General features: G+C 35.2%; 1 protein-coding gene across 4 annotated transcripts in view; it reads right to left on the reverse strand.

The window, feature by feature from the left end:
- Positions 1–375: 375 nt before the first annotated feature.
- The window catches only part of TBC1D15 (TBC1 domain family member 15), a 35,836-nt gene continuing 11,265 nt past the window's right edge, over positions 376–24,946 (reverse strand). For 2 of the 4 annotated variants that reach the window (XM_071423415.1, XM_071423418.1), the window contains exons 3-17: positions 24,832–24,906; positions 23,965–24,103; positions 21,976–22,186; positions 17,824–17,923; positions 16,630–16,827; positions 15,027–15,155; positions 13,435–13,538; positions 13,068–13,162; positions 11,540–11,656; positions 8,645–8,745; positions 7,850–7,949; positions 7,414–7,511; positions 3,135–3,251; positions 2,425–2,511; positions 376–1,743 (exon numbers count right to left, since the gene is read on the reverse strand). In XM_071423415.1, the coding sequence (XP_071279516.1) occupies positions 1,537–1,743; positions 2,425–2,511; positions 3,135–3,251; positions 7,414–7,511; positions 7,850–7,949; positions 8,645–8,745; positions 11,540–11,656; positions 13,068–13,162; positions 13,435–13,538; positions 15,027–15,155; positions 16,630–16,827; positions 17,824–17,923; positions 21,976–22,186; positions 23,965–24,103; positions 24,832–24,906 (1,878 nt within the window). In that variant the 3' untranslated portion in view covers positions 376–1,536. The remainder of the gene's footprint in view (positions 1,744–2,424; positions 2,512–3,134; positions 3,252–7,413; positions 7,512–7,849; positions 7,950–8,644; positions 8,746–11,539; positions 11,657–13,067; positions 13,163–13,434; positions 13,539–15,026; positions 15,156–16,629; positions 16,828–17,823; positions 17,924–21,975; positions 22,187–23,964; positions 24,104–24,831; positions 24,907–24,946) is intronic. The other 2 variants (XM_071423416.1, XM_071423417.1) reach the window with 2 other exon arrangements.

Genomic DNA, 24,946 nt, shown 5'->3' on the forward strand with positions numbered 1-24,946 from the left:
AACTGATTCAGCTGTCCAGTGTTTGCTGACAACTGGTGAGAGAAGTTGAATCAACTTCCAAATTATTTTAACAACTTGATTTATCTATGAAAGCCTATTGTATTACTTGTATTTGCTTAAGATGGCACAAATAACATTTGTAAAAGTAAACTGCTCCACAAGAAAAGAAAGCCTTGCTATACTTCAACTACCTAGAGAGGAAAGACGTGTTCCGCTCTGCACTAACAAGCAGAAACCCCCACAGCCCTCCATTACCAACAAAATATGTCATATCCATGGACTAACCACTGGCTCTCCCCTCTGTCTCACGTTCTTACATTAACAACCAGACAACTAGATTTTTTCTCTAAATATGATTTAATTAAAAACACTAAATCAGCTTTGACTTTTATTTTATATATGTACAATAGTTACCAAATAATGAATACACTTAATCAGTTATGTTAAATTTCACATAACGTCAAAGGACATCAGCATGGGATGGAATAAACTCACTGCCTTTTGCAGATACAAAAAAATGCATTAATGTTAATTGTGATTACTATTTTGGTGTGCGGTTTGTTGGTTGGCTTTTTTATAACCTGCTTATCAATTCTCCAAATAATGTTGCGATAAAAACAGTGTAAGTGGTTAATTGATCAGTTAATATATTAACAAGTATGAACATTAGTAAAGTTTGCAAGGTATCAACTGCAAAATTACATCAAGTGTAGGACAGAATGTATTCACATGAAAGTTAGCTTCAGTTAGAAAAGTTTTGAAAAAGAGCCCAGGTTGGAGCTGTGCATTAATTTGGTCAAACTGATTCATATGAATGAACAGTCAAGTTTATTTAGATATTGAAAATACAACTATCCTTTTTAGTATTCACAAACAATTGTGTATATAGTGTGTGTATGTGTGTAAATATATATATGTATATATAAAGTGAAGATATGTTAATGTAAAAATATACTGTTCATCCACTCCCAATTACACAAAATTCTGTATTTGGACATTAAACTGTGCAAGTATGAATGTCCATTTCAAATCTACATTCAACCAGCAACAAATACTTAGAAGTATTTTGTAAACATTTGAGATAGGGAAAATCCATTTACAAAAGAATCCTCCCTTTAGCACATCAGCATCACTTCAGCTTGAAAATTTTGTACAGCAGCTTCAGCTGGCATTTTGTGAATCTGCTTAAATCAAAGAGCTCACACTGTCTTAAAACAATGTGTGAAAGCTCAGTAAATGCAGAAATTTCTTTCATTCTTAATCACCATCCATTTCCAGTTTACCAGCAAAAAGAAAATGCACTTGGCTACAAAAATATTAAGGAATGTTATTGAAAACAAAAGGCTATTTTGGTAGAAGAAACTACAAAAATAGTTAAGTTGAGTCATGTTGTAAAGCTTTAATGCAAAAGCATTACAGTACAGATTTTCTTTACAACCTTAAAGCTTAATCAACACCAAATTTAAATATCCATCTCTCAAGTGCTTGAACAAAATGTGCTCAGTCAAAGTCTTTCTCCAAGGGAACCAAGGGTAATTAGGCAGGTGTCAGGCTCTGGGTCTCAGCCGCCTGTTGAGCGCCGTCCCTCGTCCCGTTGGCAGCAATCACAGGGGTTGAGATACTCTGATAGAGTGATGTTGGGCAACCCAACTCAGCTCCACTTTCATCCTCTCCAGTATCTGAATCTGGTGTTACCGAACTGTTCTCTATCCCCAGGATCTCACTGATTGTTTGAGGCAATTCCTAGAAAGGAGGCGGCAGGGGAAATATTAAAAATCACTGTAATTAAATGCAAAAAGTTAACAAAGTCCCCTCTGTCCATCCTGCATTCCCAGGACTCATTCATGTGAGAAAACATTCATCTGAATTTAGCTGCACTGAAAGCATCTCTCTCAGAAATACTTCCATTAGAGTTAACATTTTCTGTAGCTGCTTTTCAAGAAGACAGCAAAGGGAACACACTCAGGAATTGATTCCTGATTAATCCTGATTAATATAATCTTCATTACAAAAGTTAAAGTCTAATCAACTATTACAATTACACTTCATGTTATTGAAATTAGTTTTATTGAATGATCCACTAGTTTTTGCCTAATAAGTCTGGCATGCTTTCAATGCAATGCACCTTTCAACTAGTTTTTCTCAAGCACACCAAATATCAAATTTCTTGGAGTGAGGTTACCTAGTGAGAGTTGAGAAATCACAACCAAAAAGCACAATTCAACTTTCCTGCAGTGAACAGTATTACTCTATAAAATCTATTACTCTTGCTTACAGACTTCTCAAACATAGGTACTGCAAAGCTAGACAACATGCTTTACTGTACCCAGACATTCAGTTCTTTCACAGGTCATACATGAACACTTACAGCTAACTAAATACTTTCCCTGTCTATAAACATTCACAGTAGATACATATCTTTACCTTGCAATTCATCATCTGCATAGAAATTGCTTCTGCTTTGCAGAGTATATATTCCACATCGATTTTCATAGACAGTTCATTGATATGCTAAAAATAGAATCACAAGTTATAGTGAGATAAATTATAACTTTGTTTCACCCAAAATACATTAATACTGCACTGCACTGCTAGTATCACCTTATTAACCTGCCTCTTAAGTTATGAAATGCTAGACATAGTCTATAAGCTTTGAGAAATGGCTACTCAAAGATACAGTATGGGACGGCTGCTTTTCACCAGCATCCAAGGTCTGCAAGAGGAATCCATAGTGCCTCTAAATGTGACAAACTATCTGGCCCTCCTACATACTTCCCCCTGCAGCTCACATTTTCAGAGATGATAAAGTAGATCATAGAAGATAAAGCAAAGGTTAGTATTAAATATAATAACTCATCTGAGGAGAGAACCATTTTTGATCTATTGATGATCTTATCACTAAACACAGACATCCAATAAACCATTTTGAAAGCCCGCAGGATAGACACCTAACCCTTCAGAAAATGGTATGCACCTTTCCCTCCCCCAATACAAACCACAACCATACTGCACAGTTAACTAAAAAGTTAACTAATATTTTAACTTAGTACCCAAAAGACAGCCCCATACTAGCCACTGGGAAGACAATTCTACTGCAGCCAAAACCAGCACATTAATGCATAAGAATCTGGTACCTTTAATATTTCATTAAAGCCATAGTGCTTGTCCATTATTTGCTGTTTTTCAGATTCTAGGATAGCACAACAAAGGAGAAGATGAAAATTCTGACAAGGCAATTCCGTCCACATGACCTGTTAAAATATAAAAACCCCACATTTGAAATGTTCATACTTTTCTGCTGAAAAGAAAAGTAGTTCTTAGAATAGAAGTCCTCCAGCCAAATCATTTAACTAACAATAAGCTGTTTTTGAAAGCAACTAAGTATTTGTAAAATTATTTGGAATTTTACTTTTAGCCCTTTAGAGATAATTGCAAGTCTGAGTCACCAAATGCTTATCTGCTTCTTAAGCCATTGTCCACTATATCCTACTAAACTGCTTGAGCTTGTGGTCTTGTGAATGTGGGCTCTGCCTCCACTCATGTGAAACAGAAGTAAGTGAAGCTAACAAATTATTTGCTAACAAAGTATCTGCAATAATTTGGTTTTTTAATGCAGAGTATCTGCATTAGAGTAATGCAGATACTCTAAATTAAATTATTGGTTTAGAGTATCTGCATTAAGTGTGAATTGGCAGCTGTTGCTTTTTAGCAACAGCTAAAAAGGCTCTAGTGTTTATAAATAAGGTGCTAAAGTTGTTCCCAATTCTGAAGACATGTACATACGGGTACGGGGGGGGGGGGGGGGGCATTCCCTTCCAACTGAAGTTTTTGGTCCCATGGAAGGACACAATCATTCTTGAGTTCACTGGGACTGAAATGTGTAACCTCAGTGCTAATACCGTATTTTAGTACATTCACAAAAACCTTTAAAAAATGCATTTGAAAAGAACATGTATGGTGGGCAGAAAGCTGGAGGACAATTTTGCCAACAAAACCAGAAAGAAGCAAAAGTCTGCTTGCACAAATGCCCTGACAGATAAATGGATTTAAAACAATGGATTTACTCTCAAAAAGGCAGATAAGAAATCAGACTGCTGAATATTTTTTACTTCATTAGCAAAAAATTTTTTTCAGCATTATTGATCTAATAAAGCCTTATAGCTGAGCAAGAGCTTATACTTGAACTTTCATTACTAGTACATGTAACCTGTAAACAGAGTTGCATAAATCCCAAAGATATCCAAAGAAAGTTCACCCAAAATAGAATGCAATTAAACTTGAATCTTTAAACTAAGATCCAGTTCAGAAATTAAATTTCGCCTCTTTATCAGACAACCAATATTCTGTTAAAGCATTCTCTCACTCCAGTAGAAAGACTGGAATGCAAGTAAGCTGATAAAAAATAACAGTTGAATGAAAATGCCTGTAATCTACCAAACACAGTCTGCCTACACAGTTGTGCATTGATTTGTTTTAACATCAAGTTGCTGCCAAAAAAAATCCATACAGTTTGCTACCATTTCTGATAAACCTTTCGAAGTCTGGAGCAGAGCACGCACTTGAGGTTATGTATGTAAATGCGTAACAGCAGCATCACAACATGCTGGAAGGATGGAAGAAAAAGCGGCATTTAAACTATAAGTATGAAACTAAAAATATAAAAATAAGAAGGAGTAACTTTTTTTCCTTTTTCTTTCTGATACAGCTACACAAGTAAAGACTTAGTTACTTATCTAATTTACTCTTAAGTAAATTTCTTATGTTTTTAGCCTAAAGAACAACTTGCGAAATTCATGAAAAAATACTTATTAGAGCTGGTTTGGATAAATTGGCTGTCCAAAATTATTAGGACAGGAGCCTTCAACTGATACTCTTAAGTGAAAGTACTAAGTGGAGAGTAGCAGTTAACTGTTAATGGAAAACAACTCATGATAAAAGAAAGCATTTGTTTGATTAATTTGTGGTATTGGTGATTCTTTATAGATTAGGTTGAATGAAGCACTGTCAGCGTAGTTTGTGTTAGCCAAAGCCATGAAGAGGATGATGCCAGAAGATTGTTAATCTTGATGATAAGGCCTTGTGATGCCACATAACATTATGTAAAACATCAAAATGTTGAAGTTCTGATCATTCTGGGTTAATGAGATCTTTTTTTGATTTAGGTGATCTTGGGATCAGATGAAATAATTAAGATTAACCAATATTTTGTCTTTAATTTTTCGTTCTGGGAAAATTGAGAAGTGTGTCAACAGTTCAGGTTTATTGTTGAAAATGTGGGCACAATATTCACTGAGAACTCAGAAGAACAGAATAAATGTTCAGATGAATGGAGGGAGTATTTTATAGGATATAACAGCATATGTACTGAGGAACAGAGGGGTAATGAAAAGAACAGGGCTGAGATGCATAAAGTTTGTACTATAATGAAAAATAATGTTGTTTCTGGTGTGATGAAAAATAATGTTGATACTTTTATTCACTTTTTCCACTAATGAAAAAGGAGTCACATAAAGAGGAGGACCAGTATTTAAGCTGTCTAAAGTAAATCTTTTTAGCTTTTTTATCATCAGTTGGTGGAATTTACTAGCATAGAGTATTGAGGTGGTATTTCAACCAGAGGACAAAAAAGTTTATGGATAACATTCATAAATAAGGAAACCAATATGTAAAAAACTAGAAGAATTCTCTTCTTCAAAGGTATAAATGATAATGATTTGGGAGGGGAGATGCACTCATCTCTTCCCCCCAGTATTATGTTGTTTTCTCAGTATTTTTTAAAGACTAATTTTTCTTTTTAAGTAGATGACAACAGTATTTTTATTTATAGTTTATAGTCCCAGGCTAGCATGTTTTTATCACCTCTGCTTTAAGGCGTATATATGTGTACATACAGGAAAGAAACACACTATATTTCTCTCTCAAGTATCTTTTTTCTTCTCTTAGGAAGACGATGGAAACCTTTTGATATATGATAAGTCTTGTAGGTTTCTTATAGCACATCATAATGTACGTTTACTACATGTATTCAATTTTCTTGCTAGGAGATATGGAATGGGAAAGGGAATATCTTGTTTTTCTTTTTAAAACAAAGTAATTAAGGCATTATGTTAATATTTTTATGTGAAGGCTAGAGTCACCTTTGATCAGTCCATCTTACAGTGTGTTGTTTTCTCTCCAGTGCATAGCCATCCAGCTCCACTGGTATCAGTGAAGTATGTGGGATTTACAAAGGCAAGCTATAGGCACAGGAGGCCTTTTCCCTTTACAGAGAAATTAACTACTTTTTCGGGTATTTGGCTGAGCAAACCTCATGTCCAGTTTTGTAATAGCACATGAATTGAGGGACTCCATCTGAAGGCATTATTACCCTATGACATACTCTTGCAGAGCATAGGATGGGATGAAGGAGAGGTACCATCTGAGATTCCAGTCCAAGGTTCCAGGACTTCTGGGGCTTTTTCTGTCTAATCTGCTAATTTCAGGATTCTTCTGAATCTCTGTTTCTGTCCTCTGACTCGTATGAACCACTTAGTAAGCATCAGACACTTTTTCCCTGTTCCCACTGGCTTCATGACTTGTAGTGTTTTATCACAAAAAAAAGGAATCAAAAGATTCTTCACTTGTCTGGTTTCTCCCATCTCCATTCACATTGGAAAATGAGAGATATTGGTTTCTTATAATTTGGAGTAGAGGCTAACTCCCAACCTTTGCACTTCCTGAGCTAGAGCCATAACCATTGTGGTAGAAAACGTTAAGTGATTGTTTCATTGCTGTGTGACAGAGTTGCACGTGATAGAGAGGAGACATTCCACCATGTGTGGATAAGCTGAGACATGTTATGTGAGTGCAGTTATTTCCTATGTTACATGCAATGTCTTTTGTGTATGGGTTAAACTGCTATGGGTTAATTTATAAATAATTTAAAATAAAAAGGCACACTTTAGTAGAGCCTCTCAAACACAGCCCAGATAGCCTACTGAGCCACTTCCTAGCTGCCCCAAAATTGAAAGTAGTTCAGTCCCTCCTTGACACTGGAGAGACAGGCAACATCACCTGGTAATTCCAGCCAGTTCTTAATCTTTTGTTTGCGCAGTGGGTGGTTTAGAAGAAACTCAGAAGAAAGATTTTGTAACAAATTACAACTAATTCATATCTAGCTTCAGTGTTATTCTAGTATCAGTCGGTAACATAAAGCCAGAATGAGTTGGTAATAAATTACTTTACATACGTTGGTTACAAATATTCATGGCTGCTGAGGTAGTACTGGGACAAACATGTCCTCAGGTCATTGTACTAAATCCTTTTTTTTTTTTTTTAATTTATCAGAGTATTAAACATTTTTCAAAATGATCCATGCTTTTTGTTCTAAAGTCCAAAAACTGCCGGAGTTTGTATGATGAAATATTTCCTTACCTCCCAGAGTCGAAGAATATCTTGAAAACTAAATTCCCTTTTAAATCTGATAAGAAGCCACCGGAAGCAAAAATAAAGGTAGCCTGAGTCTTGAGATTCTAGGAATAAGAGTGTGACATTTCAGAAGCATCAAATTTGGTTCAGACAACAGGTGAAAAAAAAAACCCTACACTTCACAGGCACATGCTCACACTACTAATTTTTAAGATGGTGGGACCTTTTTAGAATCAAGATATTTGCAAGAGTACAGCATATTTTTAAAATTGGTAACAGGATGACCTTGTATTTTCCATAAGCATGGAGCAATTATTTAAACATTTTAGGCATTATAAAGTTACAAGTCCTATACTCATATAGTATTGGAATTATATTTACACTTGTGAGGAACAGAATGCAGGAAGCTGTTTCAGTTACTGTGCAAAAATAATACACCTACCTAAATAACTGCAAAATCCACTGTCTAGTAAACGAAGCAAATGACTCAGCTGAATAAGTTGTGTCTTCATACCCTGCATCTGTTCTTCAAAATTCTGATGCTGTATGGAATAAAACATTAGCACTGTCACTTTTATTAACTCAATTTTGAGATTTGCAGCTATTTTAAAAGAAGTTTTGTTATTGCAACAGTGGTTCTCCCCCTTTAGGTACTTAATATATAGATATTTAACTGTACTTCTATCTAATGAAATGTCTGCCTTTTACTGAGAAGTTTAACTAAAGCACTGAACTGTATTTCTTTGCTAACATTTTTGTATGTAGTAAATGATAGTTTAAATCTGATTAAGCTCTGTACTTCCCAGCAGCATGACTGCACTCAAACAAAAAAAATTCTCTTTTACTTTCCTATCAGTCACACAGTCTTTTGCCACATGCACAACTCATAAAAGCTTCAGTTTGTGGGAAGTCTGAACTGCATTTAACAAAACCCAAAAGGCAGGTATATAATGAAACCATTATTGTGAACAAAATCGTGCTTGAGGACTCCTGATAAATACAAATTTGTCTGTGATGGTTACTCTGGAATTCTTAAGGAGCCAAATATGCCTGTACTGTACAACAATACTACTGCAAACCCACCACAACCTCAATCAACAAAAGCATATTGACTCCAAACATAAAATGACTGCTTTAAAAGAATTCAAAAAATACAGTGAACTTTATAAAGTAAAATTAACCCCAAATACTATCTGTAGCTTATCTGTTTATGTGAGCTAAAAAAGCCTTATTTTACCATTTGATCCATGTATGATACAAAGCACCAAAAGGCATCTACTTCATTCTCCATAACATACAAGACAGGTGACAGCAAGTCGCTCATCCCCTGCACATAACCTTGATGGAGAAAAAGCAGAGGGGGGAAAAAGCAAAAAGAAATTTCAACTCAGCAGTTAAACAGTAATTTTTCAAGTGTGATGAATGACTGAGTGAAACAAATATTAGCACATGTAGATACTATAATTCTCCAATTCAACTACCAGTAAAGACAAATTTGTATTAATAGGCACCAACATCCTGTAGATCTGATAAGATTTACAAGCCATTTCTGCCAATCTAAAGAGAACATAAAGCAAACACATTGTTCCAATAGCTGTTAAAAGATGTACAAACTGAGTTTGTACACAACATAGTTTTAGTAAAAATGTTCCTATTTAGAATTCAGAAGCATATATTGATATTTTTAAGTCTCTACCTTGCACCATCACAAATACAAACTTGTATATAATTTCCTTTCTATTTCTACTTGATTACTTTCTTCTACACATTTAAAAATTTTGAGTATCTTTGCACTCCCCCACCCACACCCTTAATGAAGATTTTCTACTCAAATTCATTTAAAGAGATATTGAGTTGTAATTCTAGAAAAACATAGTGCAACAGTCCTTATGATACAATTTGCATTTTACACTTCTTTTTTTTCTGTCACTGAATATTCTTTAAAGATTCCTTTATTTAAGGAAGTTGGGACTGTTCTGCTTGGACAGTACTTTAAATACACCCAAGCCTAAGACTATCTGTGTAACCAAGCAGACAACAACGAAGAATTTAACCTATCAAAGTGAGAATTAATAGTAATTAATTGGTAAAGTATTGCTTGCAAGAAGCACAAAAGCAACACGTCTCTAGATCTGATTCAAGGACGTGCTTTTATGTTTTGCACCTAGAACTGGTGAATAAAGTTCATACCACCTAAAAAAGTACTCACACAATTTCAAGAAAAGCTTTCATTTAACTGGAGAATGAAATGCCCACTAAAGCATATCATTTTTACAAACAGCTATACAATTTTAGCTGTATAAAAAAGTTTTTCAAATTTTTAGTTTTTAAATGGTTCTTCCAGCTTTCTTGTTTGTAATTGACAGTCCATTTAAGTAGAGCATAATGATTTCTACAGGAAATTTTTTCCCCTTCTTCCCAACTCTTCCAATTACCACTGATGCTAGTGTCAGCTTATCTATTGCCCAATTGTTGCTGACCTCCCTCAATAAGAGAACACAATTAATGTGTGTATCTATCATCAATGATTGGTTCAACATAACATTTCTCAGTTGGCTGACTTTATTTCTTAATGATGTAATTGTAACTCTGTAACTGAAAAGAGGATTAGAGTCAGTAACTGAAAATATGGAGCAGCTGTGAGAAATAAAATAGAATAATAGCAAACAGGTAAATAATTAAAAGGTCAAAAGAAAAAAGTTTTGTTCCCCACATATTAAATACTACAGCTAACTAAAAATAAATGCTGAGAAAATTCTGTCTAAGACAGTTTAAAAGTCCATTTAATAATAAAGCAAATTTCATTAATGCAGACTTAAGGAATTAATTCAGAAAAATATTCTATTAACAGCTGTTCTGTCCCCTCCCCTTTATGGCAGCTTGTGGCAATATTCAGACCCCTCTAAAGCTGCTGTCAAAAGATTAAGAGCAGCACTGCACCAATGTGTTGAAGCCTTGGACAGTTGCTATGTCAATTTACTGTATTTCCATTATTCCTGCTTGTTTATAAAACAAAAGACTTATGCAGTGTGCACATTTAAGCCATCTCAACCATGTTTTTAACAGAGTGGGTGATGAATCTGGTTTACTTTCACCTATAATGTCACTGTGCATTAATGGCTGTCGAAATGTGGAAAGAGATGAAACAGAGCTACATGTTTAAACCATTAATTTCAGTTTTCTCTTTTTTCAAGCCAAAGATCAAGACTCTCTTTCAGAGAGAATGAAAACCAACAAGAACTACAGCCCTGCAGCATGTTTACTACAGGTTAAAGATTTAATCTTACTTTTTGTTTTCAAAATCTGGCACAAAGTGGGCTTTTAGAATCCCAAAACTTTTCTGATACAGAATACGCAAAAAAACTCCAAAGTATACAACAGCCCAATGTCATGCTAGGGGTGAAGGGGGAACCAACTGCAAGTATCTTTTCCCTCCCTCCCAAGACAATTAACAAGAAACCAAGACATAGCCATCACATTAACAGTGCAATTAAAGAAAGATGTTATATGCTCTTCTCTCTGCAGCAGATGCATGCACTAAAATGTAATTTTTGACAGACTGCTAAGTGCACTTCTCAAGAACCAGCTTTTAAAATATTCACAAGAACACCATGTTTACAAACAGCTGGTTCAGCATGCTGAGCTTTAATTACAGCAGTGGCAGCTGGCTTATCATTTTTATTGATATTATCAGTCTTAAAAACATATATAACACTCAAGCTCCGAAGACCCAAACCCATTTAAAACTCTGAAAAGCAAGACTGCTTCAATTCTTTTTAAAAAGTTAAGTCAAAAAAAACCTAAACCACAAAAACCACACAAAAACCCCAAAAACAACAAAAGAGCCCCACAATAGTAGGTCTGTGGTGAATACAAACTACCACTTAATTTCCAATCCCACCCCAATTGATGAGTTCAGATGCCTAAGACAGACACCAAATTAAAAAGAGAATGAAAAACTGAACAAAGTTATCTACATTATTGAACACTACAAACTATTAAATCTTTTTTAAAACACTTACAAAAAGCACTGCAATCAATACGAATTCAATTCTCTTAAGAGGACTTCACATAAGCAAAGCTGCATATCAGAAGCCAGGAAGGCTCTTACATTCAGAGGGACACAACTTACCTAAGTCAAAGTCATACATGCAATAGGTCATCAAAATATCATGAAGTAAAATCAGTCCTGGATTATCTTCGCCTTCATAGAACTTATTTGTTCGATCTGTCCTGTTAACATCTTTTTCTAAGAAAACAGTGCAGATTTAAAAACACTTTCAAAACCAGTTGTGAAAAGCCAGTATGAAATTAATTCAGAATATCTAAGCTGATGATTTCTTCCTCAAACACTGTCACAAAGCTTTGAAGTGTTTCAGACAACTGCATAACTGAATGTCATTTCAAAATAAAGAATGTTTTAAAATAAATAAAATCCTTCCTATCTCCAATGAAAGTATTTGCTTACAAACAAATTTTAAAGCTTTCTGCCTCTTCTTTGATAATACATTTTATGGAAAAATCCTGATTATAATTCAGCAAAAATCTTTTACATTTAAGAGGATTAAAAACAATTTTATGTGAGCTAACTCTACAATGCCATTTATGAATACTGATGCGACACAGCATAATCCATAGCTGGAAAGTTCCCACATGATTATCTCAAAGACACTGTGACAGTTCATAACAGCATTTTATAAATACTGTGGAACAAGCTCTTGTAACTCAGAGCAGATGAAACTGCCTCTTTCATCAGGTAGTTCTGATGTCTGAAACACACCAAGCACACAGCATACTCCTTAATAAGGTGAAATTCAAGACCAATATATTTCAAAATTTTGCAAAATTTTTGAATGCAATTTGATAAAAGGAGTATTTTGTAGATTTGAATCTCTTTTACTACATAACTCTAATACTGCCACATACATTTCAAGTGCTTAAAAATTAAAATAATTGTCTCAACAGAACAAGCACCTGGCCTTTTTTAAACTCAGAATATATTGTTTTCTGTTATCATTCTCTAAAAATACAGTTTATTAGTCTACCAAGAAAAAGACTACTTTGACCCTTTCAGCTTGCCTGTTGAATAACTGCCTGAAATAACTTTAGCCTTTCTCTCAGAATAACAAAGAAATCTTGGCCTGACTCCTGAAAAAATATTTAGTAATCCACAACACTGGTGCCCAAATCTCACTACCAAAGAGAAATGAGAGTACAAACTGCTAATACTCAGCATAATTTTATGAAATTTTTAGAAGTAGGTGTAAAACCTCAGAAGTCAGATGCACATACACAAATCCTGATAAGAAATTATAAAATATGAACAGACACATTTTCACATTCTTATTGTACATCATTATTTTAACAACATTTCCAGCAGAAACACATTATAACATCACACAAATGAAGAGACTTTTGTTGTTGAATAAAGGAAGTTTAAAAATCCAGCCAAAAATCAGTTTGTAACACTAATACGTAAAGCTCTGAGTCACTCTACTTGAGAAAGTTTTAATATTAAGTATATAACCAAGTTTAGACACCTCTGAAAAGAGTAACATTTCATTTTTAGTGCCTCTTCATGCAAGCTCTTCAATTTCACTTCTTCAATAAGCTTTTAAAAGTGTGTGTGCATTTAGGTATGTGTCTAAACATGAATTTACCTATAAGACTCCGGTAATCTCTTAATCTTGAGTTTCGCTTTTCCTGTTCCTCACTGACAGATTTCCACTGCAGTTTCATCCTGAAATATTCATCCCTGAAGAAGAACGACAATTTTGAAACCAAAAATCCACATTTCCTTTTTTTTACTTCAAGCATTCATTCATTCCATGTATTCTTTGAGATAAATGGAATAACAACACCCTGTTTATGTAATGTTTTTAGTAAAACAATTTTTAGGAAAATGTCACAAGTTCTTGCATTCAACAGTTCTAGCAGCTGTCTTTCAAACAGCTTTCTACATCACTTTGTCTTAAAAAAGATGCACCTTTAAAATTTTTTTTGTAAGAAAAAAGTCACTGTACTCACGTTTTCCTTTTTTGCAGATTTGCTCTCTCTTCTTTAGTGCTGTTCCAAGGAAAATATCCCAAAAGAAATTTCCATGCCTCTTTTCTTAAAGTATGGCAGAGACCCTGGGGAAAAATGGGCCTGATGTATCAACAAAACTATTACCACACTGTGAGGAAACACTCCTAGATTGATACAACACTTCCCAAAGTAGCAACTTCAAGTTGGTTTCTTTTTACATTGTAGCCAAATCTCATGTGCTAACTAGGTCTCACACTGGGAGGAAACAGGAGGAAAAGAGAATGACTAAACAGAATACTGTGGAAGCACTGGATCCACACTTAGATAAGAAAAGAAACTTTAGAAAATCATTTTCTTCCTATATTTTTACTTCACTGCTAAAAATAAAGAACTTACAAGGCATCACAAACTTTAAGAAGTAAAAAAAGTACCTTTAAAAGTGTATAAAAATATAATGCTGGTTCTGGTTACAGTTGCCAAATTTCTGGTCTTGCCATAAAGTGACTTTGAGGACTAGTCTTCCATTTATTTCTTTTTTTAAACAAATATTTTTATCTCACAAGACATAGCCAACCTTCAATGAATCTTTCAGTCAAAAATACTAGTATCCATTCAAGAAGCCTGCTTGTCAGAAATCTTCCCAAGTAATTCTCAACATTTTTAGATGACAAAAATATATGGAGCTGAATCATATCCTGCTCTCATCAAGAGTTTCTTGTAACTCCTGTAGTACAGTCAAAAGAATAAGGAACTTTTGCTATGAGAGTCCCCACTTTGGGGATCTTGAGTCATAAATAAAATAGAGCACTCAGTCCCCTGGTAATGGGGAGAGATTGACAGGAAAGTGGGCTACAGAAGAAAAGGTTTGTAGTAATTTTCATGCTTGTGGAAGGGTCCTTAATTGAGCACATCAGGCACAAAAACAGGACAGTGCTATCATTCTCTACTTCTGCTTGCATCAAGAAACATACATCAGCAGGCACAAAATGAATGCATTAAGGCAGCTGCATTCCTAGCAAAATATAGAAATACTGAAGTAACATTAGGTAGAAAAGCAACAGGACACAATTAGTTTTTAAAATTTCCATCACTGAGACTAAATTCACATTCATATTACAAAACCCCTCAGTTAAAAATACCAACAAAAGTGTTTAGCACTGCTCTGCTAAACAGGGTCAAATCCCAGCAAACAGCTGGGCAAAACCAGAAGCTTCAGCTAGAGAAGGATAGGAAAAAACATTGTAAGAGAAAAGAATAAACCAAATATCCTAAAATTGAAATACTTTTTCCTGAAAGTAACTTTCATTTGTTTAATCACTTAAGCTTCTGTATTTCCAACTCATTTCCCTCAGTCAGCCACAAGAAGATCTCTCTCCTTGCAGAGCACTTCATATAGCTGCAAGACTGCTGAGGTATTTGACTGGCATCAAACCATGCTTTATGAAGTCTCCCACTAATGACAGTCTGGGTCATGCTCAAAGTTCCGCATGAAACATTACAAGTTAATGAAAACAGCATATCCATAGTTTAGGAAGGAAAGTAAAAGCCAGAATCAAGCCATAGATCTTGCTGAATTTAGATAAAATAGTTACCCCTTTGAATATCAATCGTTTTATGTAGTCAACATCTAAAATTCTTCCTTCAGAGTCCATATTCTTAGCCCATTCTTCAGCTGACACAGGCTCTCTTCTACTAACTTCAGGCTGTTTCCCTAGGTCGATCTGAAACACACACAAAGGCCTTATATGAATCCCAATGAAGTGCTTCAGTAGTTGCAAACAACTGCACAAATGGTACTAAGCCTGCCAGTTTCTAATAGTCAGTGCAATTACATTTCCACATGCACATACCTCAGCAACTCTAAGGATCTAAGGTTGCTCCCACGTGAGCAAGTAGAGTGGGCCAACACAAGCAGATCTTTAGAGTAAGACACTCGGTGCTGAGGACCTGACTATACATGTTAATATTTCAGATTTTGGAGGATGTACGTGTGTTTTAAACAACCTTCTAATTCCACAAACACCTCTGAGCTAGCATTCCATGAACTAATGCAACACAGTAAACAAGGACAATTGGGAGCTTCACTTTGAAAACACATTCCTGATACACATGAGTGCATCTTACAAGAGAACTGACAACCAGCTTGGGTTTAGAGATGCTATCCTTACATAGACTGCACAATGTGACTGGAAAGATCAGTTTTGGTACACAGCCTCTTAAAAAAACCAAGGATGTATGAATTTTCAGAATTTATAACACCCATGAAAAGTTTCAGTTTGTGCTTAGTCTCTCAGTTCCGAAATTCCATGTACAGGAGAACTCAGCAGAAAGTAAATTGTTACTTTCTAAAAACATTTTTATGATAGCAACCCCCAAATCAATTTGTATTTCAACTCTTTATAAGTCCAAGGCATTTTTCAGATTAAGACATATAGGTCAATGTTAATTTCCATATATAGCATTTGCTACACTTTTTCTCATTGACAAATTAATTAAGTGCTAGGCAGCAACTTCTTAGAATTATATTGTTCATGCAGCATATCTACTGCTGAGATATTAACACTAGCTTGAACTCAAAAAATCCTCCATATAAAACAGTTTAATGTTTTAAAAATATGTAAGCTGCTCAAATAATAATCACAAGCATTTAAAAATAAACCTTTTCCACATATCTGTAAAAGACTCCGACAGGTGCCCACAGTGATTCACGATCCAATTATAAGTTCATTCTAGCTTTCGTTCAAATCATGCATATATCTGTAATTTATACACCCTAGACATTCATCATCCAATTAAATATTTTTTTAAATCTCAAAAGAAATGGAGATGTTAGGAGCGATTAGCCAAGAAAGTTCGTTATTAGCCTGCATGCTCCAATTTTACTTAACGGAGCTCTAATTGAACTCAAAGGAAACACTGAACATAAAATCGGTCACCTTTTCAGGTAGTGCCTCTAACATAAATATAGTCACCATTTCATTAATTACAAACTTCCCTTCAAAGAAAACTCGCATTTGCATGCATAAAAATGAAATATTCAAAAGTAACTGATGATGATCTTAACTCCTGAGAATAAATGGTAATATGCCACAATTGCATAAACAGTATAACTCATCATGCTTTAAGTCCTACCATTCTTTTAAAGGAGTGCATGAAAACAATCAGCGCATCCATATCATTAATTTATAGACTCACTCGTGTAATGACTTCAAATCCTGGCTCTTCCTGCTGATTTATCTTCAGCCCTGGAATGGTATCATTGAAAAAGTCTGCCATTTCTGATGGTGGTCGCCTCTGATTTGATTGATCGCTTGAACGTAAAGTACCAACAATATAGTTTGTGACTTTGGAAAATTTTCCCATTGTTACTATGTATGGATCTTTCTTCCATTTCTGTTAGAACATGGAAAACAAGAAAAACACAAATATCTGTGTTTATAATATATTTGTTTTATATATATACATATACTTGTAATTCTTATACTCAAAGGAAAACATCAGGAAAGGTACTGTAGATCTCAAAATTATTTAAGTTTCATGTATTGGTAGTAATACAGAACAGTCATCACATGATTAAAAAGCACATCTTAAGTATGAAGATAATACTGCTAATTGATTTGTAAGATTGGATAGCAGTGCTCTCAGTAAGCCTGACCTACACATAGAAGTGGATCAGATCCACTGTTTGCTGTCAGTGATTCATGGCACAAAACAGAAACCTCACACCCAGTTTCCCTACCCTCACAGAAAAAACAGTCTGAACAATCATGTACTCTGCTAGGAATTTCACACAAATTTTTATTTGACAATTAAATCCAGAAACTAATGCAATTAATTAATGAAGAATTTCTTTAATTCAACACATCAGTGGATCAGCCCTCTGGCCTCATTTTAGTCACCCAAGTTTTGCTCCTGACTTTCACAAGTCCATAAGCTCCACCAAATGATAAGCCATTGTAGTATTAAAAAACCCTATATTTTTAGCCAACACTGTCCTCTTTGCTGCTGTATTTCCAATATCCCTCCAAAAGCCTCAGAAAATATCAATGAAAAGAATACTTAGTCAAGGAAAACTTAGAAAATTATCATTAATATGTTGTGATAACTTCTAAAGTACTTCCCCACTAATACTAAGGCAAATGTATGAATCACAGAGAACATGAACTTGAATAGGTTTGAAATAATACCACAGGAAAGTTAAGAAGTTATTACATCATAGAAAACAACATACAATTAAGTGTACTTTCTATAGTAAGCATTTGGTTTAGGATATAGCTAATGCTTCTACAATGGTATTAAATAATTACTCAGCAAATGTTCCTGTGACATGGAAGGGTGCATTTTTTCAAAACATGTCTTCAGAATAAAAAATCTGAAGATAATACATACTTGTAATAAGCCATATGATGGTTCATCAAAGAGATTTTCAAAAGACTGAGACAGTGACTTCTGAGTCTTCACAAGAAGAACCCGCTCATCATGTGGAGATCTGCAATAAAATTAAAAAAAGGTGTCTGGGCGCAAATGTTTTTTCTGTTAAGTTCTCAGAACATTTACTGGTTTTATGAAGTCACATTTCAGGCTTTGTGCAAAAAATAAAAGATTTGATGCAAGATCATTCATATGATGCAAGATCAGTCCTTGGCACAAGGTAGACATTAACACTTCATAAAACAGAACCTTCACGTTTCAAAAGATTGTGTTATTATCATATTAATTCTGAATTGTACTATTTCATTCCCTGAAAAACGAAGCTTTAGAAAATTTTTTGAGAAATTACTCTGGAAGATAACTCCATTTACATGTATGTAGGTGACAAAATTTTCTTCAGTACATTTTTCTAGTTTTGACAATGGACAAAAAAATGTGACACAGGAAATGTAGTGAGACACAGTCAGCCTCAATACAATATATGCTCAAACGCCCTTAACATAATAGAGGAAGTGAAAAGAGCCTATGTCACCCATACAGTTAAGGAATTCTTTCTACCAGTTAGTAAATCTTACATTATGGCACCCTGTAAAACATTACATTAAGGAATACAAACTGCTTTTCAATGTATGAAAGCACATCAACAAATTTCTATAGTACTACAACAAGCTCCTATCAGTATGAATCTTGGAATTATTCAGAATAATCTCCTTTATCACAGGAGTTTAAAAGACACCAGAGCCATTGTACTGCAAAACAGAACCATCCCAGTACATCCCTGCAAACATATTCCTGTGTAGACTCCAGAAGCTTAATGAATACAAACCTGACTTGGTCTAACTCACTGTATTTGTACACTCCTGCTCAACACATTTGCTACTCAACAGGGTTCCACAGGCAGATGAAAATAGTGACAACAAAGGCATTGAAACCATGCTGTTCCCAGTAATGAATCTGTTCTTTTGCTCTAACACCTACTCCCCCTGCAACATCCCATTTTGCCCCCTTCTTCAGCACAGGCACCCCATTACTTCCTTAAGCAGCTGCTGAATCACCAATTTACTGCTCAGTAGGTGACAGAAGAGAGAACAGCTCAGAAAGCAGGCTGACATTCAAGCCTCAGAGTTTGTATCCAGGCAGGAGAAAGCCAAGCACTTTGCCATCTGACCCTAATCCATTGCACAGACTTACATTTATAAAATACCTCTCTATTGCTCTCTTACAAAGTTTAAATCCACTATTTCTAGTTTTTGAAAGAAAAATTACTTTTCTTTTTATTAGCACCTGCATCATCTACCATGTTATTAAAGTCAAAGATAAGAACTTTAATAAGGCTTATCTCTTTCCCATTCCAACAGGACAGGACACTGTAAACACTGACGGATATGAAATGCAACAAGAGATCTTCTTTTCAGACAGCCAGACATCACAGTCATAGTTCTGAGGCACCAACAGTTAATGAAGCTCAATTGGCTTTTTCTAAAGAGCAGCACAGGGGCAAAGGCTGAGTCATGTATTATGTTTCTCTTAACTAAAAGAATTAAAACTTTGTACCACACCTCCCTTTTAATTAAACACACTTTCTGGGCAGTCAGGGGGGTATCAACACATTAGGTAATGCTCAAAAATTTGTGAGCTATACATTTTCTGAAACTTCCTCATAGTCCTGTGACTTAGAAAGTGTCATCTGTGCACATGATATTTTCTCAATATTAGACTAGTGCAATTAAACTAGAAGGCACCTAATCCTAAGGACAACAAATTACAACTATTTTGTATAACTTTAGCTGCTTCATGCTGATTTCAGCAATGACGTGGTATTTATAAAGAATGGTGTTAGAGAAGAACAAAATCTTTTGAGGTAATAGGAACATAAAAAAATGCCAATAACATAAAGATAATATATACATAAGCTAAAATGTCTGCCTTAATATCAAGATCCCATGTTTATAAAACACAAGTTGTGATAACAAGTAATTACACTGACAAATATTTGCTTGTGGCATCCAGACAGCTGAATAAACATCTTTTACTAAATGAGGTTGTGAGCTGAGATACATTATGTACTAAAGAATGAATAACCATTAGGAAACAACAGAAACATACAGATTGACTCTGTCATTTCCATAACTTGAATGGCCTATTTGTTCTTTTCTCTTTCCTTAGAAAAAAATAATGGTCATAATTCATGACTGAGCAACAGAACAGAATTTGGTGACAGAAGACACCTTAACTGAGTAAGAAAACTAAAACTTGAAATTCCTGCTCAGGTCAAAGCTTAAGACCATCCAAACTGAATTTCTGTAGCTATCGTTGCTTTTTACTTTAAAGTTCCTGAAATATCTGCTCTTGCATTTATTAATGCTTACAACTGTTCAAGATGGCAATACAATACAGCAGTACAGCATGTCCTCCAAGCTTGAACATCACCTGAAGTTTTGCTGTTTTATCCTAGAAATCAGTTAGAAAATTTCAAATATGTTGCTGCAGTCCACAAGTAACAGCTTACACAGATCTGATATAAAGCTTTCTGTAACTCACCATATAACACAGTCTTTTTCCAGAGTTTGCTACATCAGTTGCTCCTAAAACCTGCCCCAGTTTACCAGCAGCTAGTCAAAAGGCATCCACAAATAACTAAACACAGTATGCTCAAAAAGGAACAGCTTCCTTGGGGAAAAAGGAAGAGAGGGGGATGGCAGGACAACAATGTTTCCCTATGCCTGCAGAGGCTGGGAAATTATGAAACTAAATGAGGATGTTTAAGGAAGGGAACCTAGAGAAAAAAAACCCTCAGGATTTAAGATGAAGTTGTGATTCAGGATTTTCTAATCTACAGTTGTACAGAGAATATTCATATTTACAAGTTCAACCTGTCCCCCTACTAGCCCCTCCTTTGCTCTTCCTGACTTTTCCCCTTACAAAGCTCACTTAAAATGCTACAGCCAGTGGCATTCCACCAACTGGACACACCAACCATGCTACCTTCTCCAAGCAGCTGAAAACTTCTGATTATCACAAACCCCAACACCATGCCTTGAAACTGTCAAAGCCTTTCACAAATCAATTCCATAAATATACAACCACTCACGTCCTACTGACTTGCTCTCCAGCAAAATTTTCCTTAGCATTACTCAGCATCCGCTTGCTCTAGTTGTTGAAGGCATCTCTGGCCCCAGTGATGCTACTAATGTAAGAAGAGCCCTCTGTAAGAATTCCTACAGCCCTTTCACTATCCACCTTCAAATCTGTCATCACACTATTATGCTGCAAGTGACAACAGCAAAACACTTTTGAAAACAGATTACATGCTACACTAACATTACAGCTATTAAAGGTATACATGTTATATCACATTTATTTCTTCATATTCTATCTAGCCTTATTTACCTGTTGGCTTCTTCAATTATATTTATGCTGACATGGTGAGTGCAGAAAATTTTATTTTATTCTACACTTATGCATGCTGATCAAAAAGGCTATCCTAGTAAAAAACTTGGAGGTAGCACAATATAACTACAAAACAACACCAAATTATTTAACAGAATGATAGGGTCTTAACTATATTTACACTCAGATAGTGGATTTGTGTGGTAAAGATCAAGAGTGAAAAGTGAAACACTGACCAGGCGAGAAATTACAAGGGAACAGAACTGTGGGGGAAAACATTTATATACTAATTGATTTAGCTGACAGTACTGTAAGTTACCTTGCACACTCACATAAATATTCATGCATATTTTGCACAAAGGAGAGCATCTCAAATTGTAACACAAATTATCCCATTTTATAGGAGTAGCTCATGAAGGATTTTACACTGCATGTTCATAACAAGCTTCTGCACCCACTAGAGGGAGCAACTGAGGCATTTGGAGCTAGTAACACTTCAGATTCTAAAATACTTCATAAATCAATCCAATAATTTTTAAACTTCAGCTTACATTCCAAATGCATATGTGAAACCATAGTTTCAGTCACCTTGAAAACTATTTCTACTAATAAAAAAAGGAATGGAATAACAATCAGGAAGTATTACTCTGAAATTCATTACATGATTTAAGTAAACCAATAATCTGTATTTTACAGAACTAAGAGTTGTCTGATACTTACTCATTCAGTGCAACGTGCTTTTCAAGACATTTAATCAATGATTTGCTATCTCCATGATGAAAGTGAAGAGCTGGAAGTTTCACATCATCCTTCAGACAGAACACCAAATAAGACCATCCCATGCCTTCTTTGTTTTGTTTGATTGATTTCAGATCTGTCAAACTGAACAGGAACGACCACTTGCTTTCTCTGTTTGCATGAGTTGTAGCATCTTAAAAACAAAATCAGCACATGATTTCAGTTTGACTTTCAGTGTTAGCAATTATAAATACATCATATCTGTCACTGTTCCTAAAAAACAAACTCAAAATATAAACACCAGTATTGGTGTCTAATAATAAAATACGCACTGTAACTACTATTTCTGCATTTTCCTTTGAGCCTCCTTGTCTTCTATGGACTTGTAAAACAATCAACAAGTCCATCAGGCTACTCCCCTAAAACTGTACCTACAGTTTATAGAAAAAGGTTTTTCACCCAGAGGATGGTTGGGCACTGGAACAGACTCCCAGGGAAGTTTAAGCATTAAACTTAACAAGAGTTCAAGAGGCATTTTGGACAACACTCTCAGGTACATGGTGTGATTCTTGGGGTTGGCCTGTGCAGGGCCAAGAGCTGGACTTTAATGATCCCTGTGGGTTACCTGCAACTCAAGATACTCTGTGATCCTACAACAGAAGTGATCAAGCAGTTAAATGTACATCTGCTGTATCAAATTCCAGCAGCAAGCTAAATCCAACCTGCACTTCCACCAGGTAGTGCTACTTCCTCAAACTAAACATCATATGTGCTACAATCTTGTAACCTATATATTACCCACAGTTACTAGCCACATGTTGTGTAAGGCTGCTGCCGAAGTAAGGGCAAAGGATTTGGAAATCTCCCCCTCACCCTTTCCTCTGGTAGTGTGAAAGCTTGCATACATGCTGTGCAAAACTCCATATATTCAAGGAGAAGGGATTAAAGTGTACTTTACCAGAGGACACAAAATTGCCAGCATGTCCAGAAGGAATTTGGGACACCCCCTGGCCTGCTCCCATCAAATTACAGCAATTGGAAATAAGCAAGAAGTGGCAAAGAGCATAATCAAAGTAGTCCTCAGTGACAGTCACTATGGATGAAGGAATGCCCTGCTGAACTGGAGATGAAAATTCAATACAAACTAGTGATGTGGTAAACCATATTTAACCAACAGAGATGCTGTGTGTGTGTGTATGTGTGTGTATATCTATAAAAGCCAAGGACTGCGTTTTACTCAAAAACATTCATAATCTGACATCCAAACCCTGTAGATGACAGACATGACATTTAAAACCATTATAAAGATGGTAAAACAAGCACAATAATCCCCAGTTACAGGATGTGAAATACTACATGGAAAACAAGTATTATTAAAGAAAAAACACTATGTGAGAATCAGAGAAAAAAAGATTACTCGAGAATCACTGTTCTTTCATCACAACTTGTTTTTCAACATCTCTACTGAGACACTATAAGAAAAATGTTGTAGCTATAGAATTATTTTGACCATGTAAAAAAGACCATATTAAAGACCCATGTATGTCATAACTGTACATTCCATCTCCCCCTGCTGCTGCAGTATGGAAAGGCATTTGAGTAGAAAACCACTTATTTTTTCATTTTCATTTCTATCATGACACCTAGTTTGAATTCCACTTGTTTTAAAGAATGCAAGCCCAGTGAGGATAAAATTGCTACTACATCTAATGATGAAGCAAGAAGTTAGATTTAATGTTCTTTTTAAATACAATTCTCTAGCAAATTAAGGAAAAAAACATAGGCAGATGACAGCTATTCCACTTGTGAATTTTTTTCCACACCCAGAGATTCATCTCTTACCACAAATGAATCCCAGCCTTTCAAAAAGGCTATTCTTAAAGGCAATTCTTTAGTTACAAGTTACCATCATGGAAGAAAACCAAAACACTATACACACAAAAAAAACCCTCCACATTTTTTTTTAAGTACCTCCATTTGAATGAGGTTTCTTCTTAAAAGAGACTGTGGTGACCATGTCCCACTCTGCTTCATAACTACTTGGACGATCTGCTCCTCGGGAACATTTTTCTTTCGGAGTTTGAGTCCACTCCACAACAGAACTGGAATCCTGAGATAAAACAACAAAAGCAACTATCAAAAAACACAAGACATGAACATTGACCTGGTTTCTCAGATTCAACCTGAAGAATCAGCATCTTTATTTTGTAGATTAAAAGAAAATGTATTGAAATCCTCAGAAACATAATACAGTTCAACACAGGAAATTTGGACTTATGACTAAGACTATGTGGTTTTACTTAGTAAATTCCAACATCCTAAAATATCTTTGCCTCTCTTGCAGACTTTATAAGCATAACAAATTATTCATTTAAGTGTAAAACTTGAATCTTTTTTAGTCACATCCTCTTAATACTGATTAAATACCACATATCACTGCATCTTGGAACCCCCACAGACTTCTATTTTTATTTTGCATTAGAACAGCACCTCTCACTTTTGTGTCTAACTATGAAGAGTGAATCACCAAACTACAACACAGTAGATGCAGAGGGACTGGTGACTGTGATATATTTACACTCATTTGGTCTTTACTATTCATAGTTAGTCCTCTACTATTTTATTTGTGAACCAAGTAAAAACTAAATACAGTCAACCTACACATGTATTCTAATAACCTGAACTGGCCTGCAGTCTGCAAATAAGATTCCTACATATAGCTATTACTACCAATAATAAATAAGCTTTGCTTCCAGTTATGAAATCACCTACGCATTAGTTAACACAAAATAAAATCTCTAGAGAAACATAATGAACACTGATAACTAACAAACCAACCTTTCCAGCACAGAGGATATTAGAAGTATCCAAAGTCTCATCCAGTGGTCTCCAGTCTACTACCACTTCATTTTCCTACAATACAAATCACAAAAAATTCAACACTACACAGCAA

The sequence above is a fragment of the Agelaius tricolor genome, unplaced genomic scaffold, assembly GCF_023055355.1.
Source record: "Agelaius tricolor isolate 1412-34295 unplaced genomic scaffold, bAgeTri1.0.p SCAF_3, whole genome shotgun sequence".
Classification (NCBI taxonomy): Eukaryota; Metazoa; Chordata; class Aves; order Passeriformes; family Icteridae; genus Agelaius; species Agelaius tricolor.